Source organism: Bombus pascuorum, chromosome 5 (assembly GCF_905332965.1).
Source record: "Bombus pascuorum chromosome 5, iyBomPasc1.1, whole genome shotgun sequence".
Lineage (NCBI taxonomy): Eukaryota > Metazoa > Arthropoda > Insecta > Hymenoptera > Apidae > Bombus > Bombus pascuorum.
Genome location: NC_083492.1, coordinates 16,604,124 through 16,617,640, shown reverse-complemented (window position 1 = coordinate 16,617,640; position 13,517 = coordinate 16,604,124). Strand labels below are relative to the sequence as shown.

At 38.2% G+C, this 13,517-nt stretch overlaps 1 protein-coding gene across 6 annotated transcripts in view; it reads right to left on the bottom strand.

Annotated features, from left to right (window-relative positions):
* Positions 1–2,453: 2,453 nt before the first annotated feature.
* LOC132906921 (small conductance calcium-activated potassium channel protein) overlaps positions 2,454–13,517 on the bottom strand; it is a 242,118-nt gene continuing 231,054 nt past the window's right edge. For all 6 annotated transcript variants that reach the window (XM_060959557.1, XM_060959558.1, XM_060959559.1 and 3 more), the window contains one exon: positions 2,454–12,788. In XM_060959557.1, the coding sequence (XP_060815540.1) occupies positions 12,204–12,788 (585 nt within the window). In that variant the 3' untranslated portion in view covers positions 2,454–12,203. The remainder of the gene's footprint in view (positions 12,789–13,517) is intronic.

The window sequence follows — 13,517 nt, the reverse complement described above, 5'->3', positions numbered from 1 at the left end:
ATTATATAATAATATGTATGTATATATATAATACATATATATATATACACCTCGCATCGCCACTCGTATGTTTCGGAATAACAACACCGGTTTGCTCTATTTTTCCTTCTTAGTTTTACAATCGATGCTCGACAATGATATTCAATCTCACGAAAGATTCTTCATCATTCGCTTGAATATCGTTCACTTTACAAGCGTGTTTTGCCTTGTCTCTTTCCTTTCTTTACTCATTCAACGTTATTGGTATTACTCTTTTTACACTGGTTTCTCATTTATTCCGCTTTTTTTTTTTCTTGTTTTCTTAAATCGTCTACCGCTACGGTATCTTCGGAATTGATTAGATATTGACTACTTTCAAGATTCGTTGCGTGGGAATTGTTTTTTTCTTTTTTAAATTTATTCGTTGCACGATGATAGCGTTTGTTCACTCTCGCGTTAACAAGAATCACGATCACATCGCAAATTTCCTTCGGTTAGATAAAATTATAAATTCCTTCTCCCTATCTTTATTCTTGCTCACGATTCCCTTTGTAAAACGAACGCTATCATCCGTGTTCATTGGATCGGTGATCAGGGAAACGAGCTTGCTAGAATTGTACATGAAGTTATAAGTATACAATACATTTAGCAATTAACAGAAGAATAATCGAGTCATATAAAAATAAAAACAGTGAACAGTGATAAATCGAATGAGTATCCAATTTCGCAGTCCAATCATAAAATTGCAAGGTAAATCTTTTTTACTTAAATATTATCACATAAATACATTTACCATTAATCACTGCAAAATTGAATTAAAATGTTTCGATTCTACTGAACAAAATTCTACACGATTCTAATTAGCCCTCGAATCACCGATCCAATATTTATCGAAATTAACTTTGCGTCATCGTACGCTTCACGCCTATGGAATACAGAGGTACCATATTTTTTTGTTCAATCATGGTTCCATTCACCACGGTGTTTACATTCTATATGTGAATCGTCCATTTTCCAATGGTAAAGCTTCTAAAGTTTACTCACGATCAATCATGGTACTAGGTACAAAGAATCCTATGAAACACAATAGGGCAATTGAACGTGGAAAAAACAAAGTTCGAAACGAAAGCCTAGATTTCTGTCCAACGTACAGGTGGTGCGGTTGTTTGTTTAATTTTTAATCGATTCTCATTCACTCGATAAACTCGATATTATAATTATATTTGGCTAAAAATTCACTGGCCCTTTCAAGTATCGTCGCTAATTTATTTTCTCTTCTAAAAAGTTTCTATCTAGCTTCACTTTTTTATTCTCCTGCCGATTGTTCGCTTTTTTTCGTTTTTTCTTTTTTACAATCGATAGTTCAAGTAACAACGGTATTTTGTGAACGGTTTTCGATAGAAAATTAGCAAGAAATATAGATTTCTCTCAGTTCCTCTAAATTCAGTGGATACACCGAACGTTTGGGAAATGAACGACCCAAAGATTTACAATTTTTTCGCAGTTGAGCAAGCATCATGTGCTTTTTCATCGCCAGCAATCGTTCAGCAATGTACAAGTGCTAACGTGGCACCCTGTGGGTTACTCGTTCGTAATCTAGACCTCTTTCGATGGGCTGTCACACTGAAAGGACACACAGAAGATGCAGCCTGTACACGATAGGAGTTCTACTTTGAAAAGCTCCTCCTCATTCATGAGACCGGAAACCTTAAAAGCGATGTACGATATTTCTTCACGTGCTATCGAACATGAAAAGAATGATCGAGGGAGATTGGATGAACAAATTCTTATTTGTGCCATGAAAAATTTCGTATATAAATTTGTCTATTTTTAAGTTGAATTTTTTTTCTTTTTTTAATAAATTACTGTGTTTTTATGCTTTTTACAATATCTGTAAAAAAGAGAAAAGAATGTTTAAGTATCGTTATTTTAGTTCCTCTAAATAGTTGGAGTTTTATAAAATTCTTTCCAAAGTACGTGAAAAACTTTGCAGATTTTTATTCGATATTATATTGTGAAATTTGTACGCGTTGCAGCTACATTCACTATTCCACGAATAGTTTACTAGCAAGTAGAATCTTACAAAGTAGCTTTATGTGTTTTCTGATTGAATTTGCAACTGTCGCCAGAAACTGAGACCCTTTCGACGATTTCTTTCAGCGATTTCCATGTTCCGTGCACGTTGTCTGCGAACAAAACTCCCTGGACTTACGTAATCAATTGCAATGTCAACGGCACTCGCGATGGATTTATGTAGATGAAAGTAATCGAATCGTATCGTGAACAAAAATGTTGTACGCTGACTAGTCGTTATTAAATCATCGATCCAGTTGTTGTGGAACGAAGTTACTTTAGATGTTTCTGAAGACGTCAATAACGAGGTACGTCAAAGAATATTCTAAATTATGCAACATGGTTCGATAAATTGTACGTAGCAAGCGAAATTTCCTGGCAATACTAATATTATTTGCTTGGGAAAAAAGTAGAAGGTTTCCAAATATTTTAAACTTTGTTCACTTCTCTTTGTATTATATTCTTTCTATTAACAATTTTTCAACTTTATTTTATTTGATATCTTTATAATGCAAAACGACTAAGAGAGCCAGAATGGCCCTTTCATTGTTTTTATTTTACGTTAAAAACGAGAGTAAGTAAAGAAATATTCAATAAAGTCACAGATGATAGAATGAAATGACTGAAATTGATTACAAGTGACAAAGTTATTGTGAAGCTAGTTCATAAAATCGATTCGTTGTAAGCAATTGAGCGATAGTATAAACCTCTTTCAATGTACCATTCGTTCAACGCACCATCTATTAATAATGTTCATTTGTTAGAGCTTAACGATGATCAACGTTGATCGTTTAGACTAAATAAAACTACTTCCATACGACTCATTTATCAATCATGACGAGACAAGTACTGAAACGTAATTTTCAGTAGTATGAGTCAACCATGTATCAGGCACAGATGCAACCAGACTGAATTCATTCGTATAAAGACTCGACGACACGACGATTATATGATAAATGAGCGCGATGACGTGTTAAGAACGATAATAACAATTTCGAGAAATAACAACAAGCGATTTTACCTTGCTTCATCTTGTGTGTCTCCTGTCAATGATAAATAGTAAGAAAAATGGAGAAATTGGGAGATAGAGAGAGCTCATTAAAAAAGACTGTTTCCCCTTAACTCGTGGTCGCTAAATCACCCTATATAGATTAATAGATAGTACATTACTTAGTAATTTTTTGGTCATTTTACGTAACAGTTAGACGGCGACAGCCCGCTAGTTAATTATTGGTAAAGATCTTAATAAAGTATTTGAGAGTTAAAACCGTTTAAACACTACCGTTATTCATCATAATAATCATAATAATCCGTAATAATCATAGGAATGATCCGTAATAATAATAACAATAATAAATGACCAATATGTAGTAATAACGTGGTAATTTTTGTATAAATCGCTCGGAGAAGCCGGTTTTCTCCGATATTCTTTTCGATATTTTTTCGCCATCCATCGTTTTCCTCTTTTTCCCCGTTTTCGTTACTTTTTTCATTCATCTTTCGTACGAATCATCATCGATTAACCGCGCCCGAAGACGATCAATCGCAACCGTTCGCGATTTCAAAGCGATCGTCCGCCTTATTTTACTCTCTTTCGCGTGTTAAGTATCTTTTACGTCTTACTACCCCTCTACGATCCTATACAAGTTCTTTTAAGAACTTCTTTCTTCGTTTTTCTCCTCTTACTTGTTCAAGTATCGCATAATCGCTTTGTCAACCCGTCGATCCAAAAATTCGCTAATTAATCGCAACAGGAAGGAAGAAAGTATACGAGGATCAACGTGGAAACAACGTGTCTCTGTTCAACTACGTTTATGTACAAAGATAGTCCGATTTAGCCTACGTTTCAGTTACGCTCGACCGTTCGTTCGTTTATTCTACTTTCGTCCACAGCGCGATTCGCGTGTTTCATCTAGTTTCTGGTGTTCGTGTGCGCGTTTTTTCTTCGCTCATTGCAACATAATCTTCTGTTATATTTTTCTTCTTTCTCATTCTACCTTCTTTTTTTTTGAATTACGACGCATTCTCATGACTGACAGCACTGACGACCGGTGGCACGAACGATTCATGGAATGAAGGCGGCAGTTACGCGGTCCCCGTGCATATTGCGTAGCACGTCGCTTTCATGCTTCTCGAGAAACACAAGAACGCGCTTCATTGTGCCGCTGTGTAACACGGTGCGCAGCGTTTTAAACTTGACACAATCGCATGTTCCGTAACACGCATAGAGATATGAAAACAGAGTGCATGAGCGAGCTGAGAAAGCGATATAGGAGTAGAAAGAGAACGCTGCATAAGGGCCTCTTGTATCCTTATCTAATAACGTATGCACATTCGTACAGTAAATGTGTAAGTTATAATACCGATCAATGAGTGGCGTCATTATGCATGCTTGATTAGATAAGGACAAAAGATACTTTTATGCAGCGTTCTTGCTTTTTTCCCATATCGCATCCACTTAGACATGAGTCGGATACTTTATCTTTATATCTTTATGGTAATACAGAAAACGAAGCGCTACGTCGATCGATTCGAATAACACAAACGTTTACATACCTTGGAAAGTTTGTTCATTCATATCCAACGAATTTGAAAATTTCCTCTTGAATTCTAAAATTTTGACAGAGTAGATTTACGTTCATACGAATAAACATTGAAATTGGAGCTTAACGTAAAAGAATTAGATTTTTCTTCTTTAGATAATCTTCTTCGAAGAGTCTACAAAATTTTATTTCGATATCGTTCGGTGCAAGAGATTAGGTACAATGTTTTTTTTTTTTTTAAAGAAGATATTCTATATTAGATATAAATAATTATTTAATATATAGAAATATCTAATATTTATAACATTCTGTTTTGTGGGACTAGCGTTTGCATTATTCTCACTATCGACGACCATAAATTTAGACCTCGAACGAATTAACATCAACATAGTACACCGCCGTGTGTCGCGCAACAAGGGGAGACCACCCTTATTTTCGACAGCAGGGTGTTCGACCACGCTTTGCGCCCAGTATTCTCGAGCTCATCGAACGTACAAAATACATATGTACACATGTAAAGTACAACATTTAAACATTCACGAAACACTCGACGGGCGCAAAAGTATGGCGATCGTAAGTGCGTGTATGTCGGAACTTGTGCCCCTGAACACAAAAGCGTCTTCCTTTGCCTCCTTAAACATACGTATATAAACTCTGCTTGAAACAAAGGCCATAATACATGTTTCGATATATATATATATATACACTATATACTATAATATCGTGTATATTACATAATATAGTATACACATATGTACAGGTATAAACATACAAATCAATCTCGGCATATCTGCGACGGGGTAGGAGCTTTGTCTTTTGAAAATATTTCTGTTATTCTGACCAATACGATCGAATAGTCGTTAATTACTCTATATAATTAATTATAATATATAATTAATTAGTTACTCTGTAATTAACCTTAATAAAAAGTATATTTGGTAGTGATTAAAAATTTGTTCGTTTAGAGCGAAACAAAGACTACTAATCTTTGTGTACTTATTTGATAGAGTCGTTGGAAATATTTATGTCAGCATTGTTCAAAATAACGAAAATATTTCGAGTGGACAAAGGCGCTTCGTCCCATATGCACACGCGATATAATTATTTGTGTGTATGAACGTGTGAGGAAGAGTTATCAATGAAACAATTTCACTCGGGCAATATATATATATAGATCGCCGGTTAAGGTCCTTTTCACGGGTTATCACATTGAGTCGATCCCCCATTTTCCTCCATTTCCGTCCATTCTCCTGCGAAAACAAACCTTTCCTGTGAAGATATGTTTACATGCTTCTGGCAAGGAATTCATTTCCATAATTTTCCTTTCGTCTTCCTCTCTGTTCTCCTTTTATTAACCTTCTGCTAACTCGATGATGTTATTATTTCGGAAGTTAGGTCGATTTTTAGAGTATTTTCTCGTTGAAATAAAATCGTGGAAGGATTCTGTAATCGATATTCACTGTTTTATTCGTCGATAAAGGGCGCAACTTATTTTTCGAAACGATATCAACGTCTGCAATGTGAACGAAGCAACAAGTAGCTTATTTTCCTCTCTTGTATTTCCTATTATTCTGTTATCAGCTGTCTCTTAAGAAACGATCGTTGCCGCTGTTTAACTTTGCATTTAAAGAATACCGTTTCTTTCAAAAGATATCGTGTTATGTTTCTTCAAACGATCCAGCCATAAATCTTTCCATCGATGTTTCTCACCTTCATCAGCGGAAATCTCTCGCGGAATCTTCAACTTATTTCGATCGTTGACCGGAAACGATAAGTTTCCTTGATCCTAGCTGCTCGCTGTCTACGTGGGAGGCTAGTTTACGATTCAAAGCAACGATGTTGCGCTCGTCAGTCTAATTTTATTCGTCGATAATCTTGTTCTTCGGTTATCAGCGAACGACGCAGCCTGGAACACTCGAAAATTCTCAACGTCGTACAAACGATTGGCGTGTACGTTTTGGTCGAATAAAATTCTGATCACTTCCGTACTTCGTAAAACCGCGATATAAATCGCTATAATTAAGCATGCGTTGATTTTTTTAACAATTCCAATTTTCATTCCCCTTTTTTCTCTTTTTGTATGAAGCCGCCTCGATCGTGTCCCTCATGACCAATGCGCCGCTTCGTCGATCACTTCGACGATCATTTAGCTACACAAGAGCCCGTAATTTATACATTATAATACTTATAGAATCAATCTCCTATCGCCTAATGAATCAATATTGAGACTGCACGTTACGTGTGTGTTTTTTTATTTTACTTTTTTTTTTTAATTATTTTGTTAACTTGGCGTGGTCTTCCTGGCACTATAATGCACTTTTAAGAAATCTATATAAAAATATCGTGTGGAGTTGTCGTGTCCAGTACGTTGAGCCGCGACAGAGAAGTATAGAGAGAGAAAGAGAGAGAGAGAGGGAGGAGGGGTAGAGCGGAATTAGGAAAAAGGGAGACGTATGGAGGTAGAAGACAGATAGAGAGGTGTACTTTTATAATGGATAACAGAGAATTGGCTAAGAAGAGAGAATCGTAGGAGTTAGAGAGACAGAGAGAGAGATTGAATGGAGGCAGCCAGAGAAGAGGATAGAAGATAGAAGGGGAATGAGAACGTTTTGTGACAATTGTGTCTTTTTTTTCTTTGGTCCCGTTTCGCGTTTCGTAGTGGCCGCGAAACAACGCTTTCGAAATGAAACAATGACGGACAAGACAAACCAGGTCCCAACATTTATCGCGGGAATGAACGCTCGACTATTTCTGAGGGCAGAGAATAAGCCTTCTTTTCTTCCATCGTTGATTAAGGAACTAGCTTTTGTTCTTTCACGAGTGTATATATGTGTGTGAATGAATATGTGCGCGTTTTTTTTTCTTCAACTTGAAGTAACTGTCTAGAGAGCTACGTGACCCTTTTCCCTTTTATCCAATCGATCCGCTCTTTGCATCTCTTCTTCGTCGTCTCCTTCTCCTTCGAGACTTTCCATCCCGTCTGCCCCCAAAAATCTCGATCTTCGCAGTTCCTGTAATTTTTCCCTGCGTGTTGATCGTACAATCTTATCGTTACTATCTTCTTTCCTTTCGCTCTCTCACCTCGTTTTTCTCCACTTTATCCTCGCTACGTGTATAACGTCGTCGCTGTATGTTCGTTTCACTGAGGTCTGAACAACATCGGGATTGATCACGTCGGATAGAACGAATCTCTGCACGTCGAATGCATGGACAACTTAACAACGCGTTATTACCGCGCCGAAAATTAATAATATATTACGAAACAATCCATCGAATATCATAATATGTTATCAATAATAGGTATCTGTTTTTCTCTGTATGTATATTATTCGTGTATTCGTTCATTGTATAACGATGTCCTCGTATGTTATATTGTTTTTCATGTATGTGTGTCCGTGTGCGTGCGTATGTGTATAATATATATGTATATATATGTGTATGTATATAACATGTATATATACGTGATCGCGTCGAAGAAATTAATCGTCGCGTCGCGTGACACGATTATTTCCGTCGACGCAGCTCGTTAACGTACTCTCGTTTTCCCTTCCCCCGATCACGTAGTTAACGTCAACGTTTAGTATCAATTAAAGTAATTAACTTGAATTGCCAGCGGCAACGTAACGCGTCCGGTACGTTTCCGTATCGAGAGATATCGGTGTGATCGCATTCGCAGACTTGCCCGGGAACGATCGAACGTCACGCGACCGGAACCTCGGCCACCCTCGACGGATTAACCGCGATAAGGTCGACCGACCCGTGGCCGCGTTAAATTCCGCTCAGAACCGGCAACAGTTTTCACGGTCGCACACAATGCATACACGGCGAGGAAGGGCGTCTGTCTTTCCGGACTGACTGAAATCCTCACTCAAACAGGAAGTGGTAATTTAATCGAATATCCTGGCTGTGTAAAAGATTGTGTGTTATACGTGAAGAACCTTTATACAATTATGTATAGATGGTGGATTTTTATGGAATTCATATCGTTATGAATACAACTAAAGAAATGGAAGCTAAGTGAAGAATTCTCATTCACCTTTCGAAATGAACGAAATTTCACCCGATACGAATTTCGTATTAATATTGCATATGATAATAACAATTGCATTTGTTTGACTTTATTCATTTCTGAAATAAAAAAAAAAACATATGTACTCTTTTGATTAAAATGTGAGTATGATGTTCTCGGAAACGGATGCGTGTTTTGTGGATAAGGTACAATAGAACTTCGTTTACGTGAAGTCTATTTATTTGAACGAAATCTTACTTAATGAACGATTAAACGAACTGTTATCGATTGAATCTTTTGTAAATGTGAACTCCTATTTGAACGAAGAATCATAGATAATAGGGAGAATCAGAGAATTTCTTTGTGTATATGAATTGCTCGTCAAATAGGTTCATATAAAGTTCTGCTATATATGAGGATGTAGCGAGGTTTTATGGGGTATGTTACAACTTCCTGTTTTATGTGTCGTTTCACGCAGTCTCGTAGATTTCGTTCGCGAATTGATTACATTCTATTTGTCTAGTCCTATTTCGTTCAATTAAACTTATCTCTGGCGGCGGTTTCATGTGAGTGCACGGATTGGTCCAGTTAAAATTGCACCATCTTATAAATATTTATTTTTTAAATATTGTTAAGAAAATAATACAGTTCGCAGGAGATCATTAAACTTGTTATTAAAAGTTCTACGTTTTACGATATAATTTCAAAATCATCATAAAACTTTGCAGAAAAGGAATTTACTTACGTAATTTAAAATCTGGACACAATCTTAAAAAGACGTTTAAATCGTAGAAAATAATTTCGTGAGAAATTTCAATATGTATAAACACGTGATTCAGAGTCGACTATACTTTTTACATTTTTAATTAGTCGCCATGATTTTATCGTCTTCTTCGTGGAAATATTTCTGCCTTAACGAGAAACGTGCTAACATCATTTCCTTCATCAGAGAAGAATTAACGGAACACTTTTTGGATACTTCGAAGTATCTCGTGACTTCGAATTTCTGAACACATCTGAAAGCAGTTTCTTTCACACGAACGTCCAAATGTCCAAAAGATTCGGATACACGAAAGAAATTGTCAAAGTGTAGGAAGATAGGTCAAGGTAAATCTCAGGTTACATTTTCTTATTTTAACACGCCAATAAATTTATTACAATGTTCTATCGCGAGAAATAAATTCGTTTTTTCGAAAATATACTGTTTGCCCTTGTGAATTGGTGTAATAATCCCTTTGAGACGATTAAACAAGTTACACGGTGCATCCCCTTTGAACTGCAGCATTTTCGTCGGTAACAATTTTCGATAAAATCAATATTTACGGTGGACCATCGTGCACACACGCGTAGACCGGCGTGCGTAGACCGTTTATAAAAAAAATTTCCCCCTTTGGTGGAAACGTAGCCTTTGTACCCATGCGCCATGTACATACACTTTGTATACACTAACAATATAATATCCTATGTAACCTACGGACGTTAAAGCGGATAAGATCACTTTGCGTTCTCCTTCCATCAGCTTCGGACATTTGCTTCGTGGCTTCTTCGGTGGCCCTTCAAGCTCGTCCAGCGTGATTCAACACGGAAGTGCGTTGACAATATACTTTGTCCTCGATTAACCACCGCTCACTCGATTGACCCGATTTTCTTTCCCTCCGTTTGTGTTCGGCTGTCTTTTGGAAGGTATATTACGAAGGTACAATCACGAGATGGTATAGTTTACTCATTATCGATAACATAAAATTGGGAAGAGGTAAAAATATTGGCGGGGGGGGGGGGTAAATGGCCAATCGTAACAAAATTTCAGTTTCTTCTTTTCTTCTTTAAATAAATCGGTTCGTTATAAATTGTTTAGATATTTCTTTCAAGTTGTTTCTCTCGAAAGATATAATACAATATCGAAGTTTGATATTTGTGTATATAAGCTATGATTCACGCAAGATACATCACCACGTGATTGTACTTAATAAGCTTTCGACGTAACGTTGATCACAGCTCGGAGAAGAATTCTACGTTTTCTATTTTCTTCGTCCACTGACAGAAAACGTAAGGATCAGCTCGCAAAGAGGAGAAGATAGTCAGACAAGTAGTATATGTCAGGCGTTTCGTTATTTCGGATCGAAACGACTAAGAAACTGTTATTTGGAAACCTATTTACGCGTGTATAGTTTAAAATATTCGTAAAATACTGTACGCTATCTTTTCACCTTCTTGCACGCGATCTCAAGTGAAACAAAAATTCACGTAAACGAACACAATGTCGTATATATTCCCTTCCTTAAAACGATATATATTTCCCTAGTAAACGAGTTTGAAACTTTTCATTCTAACATGTGACGTTCGCTGTGCGTTCGTCCAGCTTAAGAGCCACCCTTGTCCTCATCGAGGGGAGACGTTCTCCACGCACATTACACGTAAAACGTTAAACACACCTTGTGCCTGTCCACGTCCCTTTTTCTTCTTCTTTCTTTTTCTCCTCTTTCCCTCCTTTTTTTTATTCACGAGGTATACAGAGATAAGATGGAGTTCGTGTGTGTCGAATATATATTTAAACATTAAGAAAAAAGTTTTCAGGCACGCAAGTTGGGCAGGGGAGCAGCTCGCAGCAATTGGAAGTGGACGCTCGCGTCCGTGAGTCCCTCCCTTTCGTCCACGCACGCCTCTTTGAATCTCCATCACGAAACTTTCGATCGATTTTCCCTCTTGTTGTACACATATGTTGTGTGTTGTATGTTCGCCCACGTGCACGGTTTCCTTCTCTAGTATCTTTTTTTTTTTTGGTATCATTTGACGTAAGAAAACACAGTCAATCGGGAAGAGGATTGGACCCGTCGTTGATGCTACTGCAAGACTTTCGTTTTATCTGCGGCTATAAAAGTAGGTGAGTCGGTTTATTCAGCGATGGTCGCGAAGTTTCGTTATTTGGCTCGTTAGAAATATCGAATTCGATACTGTCTTTATGTATCGATTCGATTCGTAATTAAAACAAATGGATGTTTGAATTAGCTACGACGGATGCAGATACTGAGACGTCCAAGTATATCTGAAATCAATTCCTTCAGGTAGTTTGCAAAGGAGTGGAGCACTTATTTAGGTTGCCCACAGGATTTCTTCGCATCGATATACTTCTGAATTCTCAAGGATGCCGTTAAAATCACGAAACTTAATTTGAAGAAAGGAATATCTTAAACATAACGTTCGCTATACGCAAACCGATTTGGTAATTGCCTACCAATTAATAAATTAAATACATTACACTCTAGACAACATTTATACACATAATATCGACACGATCGATATCGCCTCACGGCCAAGCCGATGTTAAACTTTCTTCAATCAAACACGACCCTACCACTATTCGTGTGGCTCGCGGACACTGGTCAACGAATTCACAGTACACTCGAAGATGGACCTGGAGAAGCTTCCCATCCTCGAAAGAGTTTAGCAAACAGACAGAACAGACGTAGATTTACAGACAACGAGACTAGAGAATCGGTCCGCAGGGAAAGGACTCAATGATACGCGAGCGTCGTTCAGGACATCGAATCATACGTTCATGTCCTATTTTAATACGAGTGCTGCGGCTGCAAAGACGAGACTCAGCTGTGTGGAGACGTATCGGACCCCTGACTGTTGCCCAGTCCTCCCATTCCAGATTGCGAGGCGAACCTAGTGGCCGACTGCGAGGTCGTGGTCGTGGCCACCGTGGAATGTGCCAGACTGTGATGCCTTCCGGTTTCAGGCACCAGGTGAGGCGTACGACTCGAAACTGGCGGTAGGATCGAGTTGGCCGGCCAAGGGTGAAGGGATGTGGTGCTAGGCGCGCTTGGGACGCTCCTGGAGTGTGGCAGCGAGTTTGACAGATTGGCCAGAGGATGATGAGCGGACACGGAGACGCCCATTGATAAGCTATTTCCGGTTGGGATACCGCTACCACCGCCTCCAGTCGACGCCATCGCGACTGCGGTATCCGGGTGAAGGAAGTTTCGCCTCTGCTCTATACGCTCGGCATGCTGAGCCAAGCATCTGGTTAACTCCTCTGGCAGCAGATCCAGCTGGGTCTGCAGACCGCTCAGTTTCTCTTCTAGGGAGACCAACTGGTCCGTCAGGTTCACCAGACGTTCTTCAAGTCCGTCCTGACGCGTGCTCATGTGTGACACGATCTCGTACACTGTGTTCTGCGTCTATTTGGGAAATCGTTAAATGGAATTAGTTTGGATTTATCATATATGAACTTCTCGGAAGCCAAATCGATTAATTCCATCTTTTTCAAGTTTGTTAATTTTGTGTCACTTCTCTTTATTTTTCCATTTATGGAGGTAATCAATCTGGCTTCTGAACAGCTCATACAATAACGATTCATTTGTTAGAATTTAGTCCTTAAAAACTATCGTCAAGAAAGACCATGTTACACGCCAGTAGAACACCCCTTTTCATTTAAAGAATCGATAAACTTAAGTTACTAGCCTTAAATCGTAATTAGTATAAACCCAACAATATAAGTATCGAATGCTTAATATCCTGAGACAATTCTGCTTTTCTATCCAACATACTGCTGCTTTGAAAGCATCTTGAAACCATGAAACATGTCTTAGACGTGAAATAGTTTAGAAATATAATTATACACAAACTTTGATTCAGGAATAAGATATTGGCTCTTCAGTTCAACGACCTCGAGCAATCACAATCATAGCCATCGACCATAGTGGATCAGCAGTGGTACAATGAGAGTCGCGGCGTGTCGAACAATTGAAAACTTTCATGAATGGAGATTAACGAACAACAGACTCGAACGGACAGCGTTGTTACGAGTTACCGGGAGACAATATTTTTTTCATCACGTTGGAGAGTATAGGTCGCCAAACGAAGAGCTTGTTCGCAGACACAGAAGCTCTGATCGATCAACGCGATAC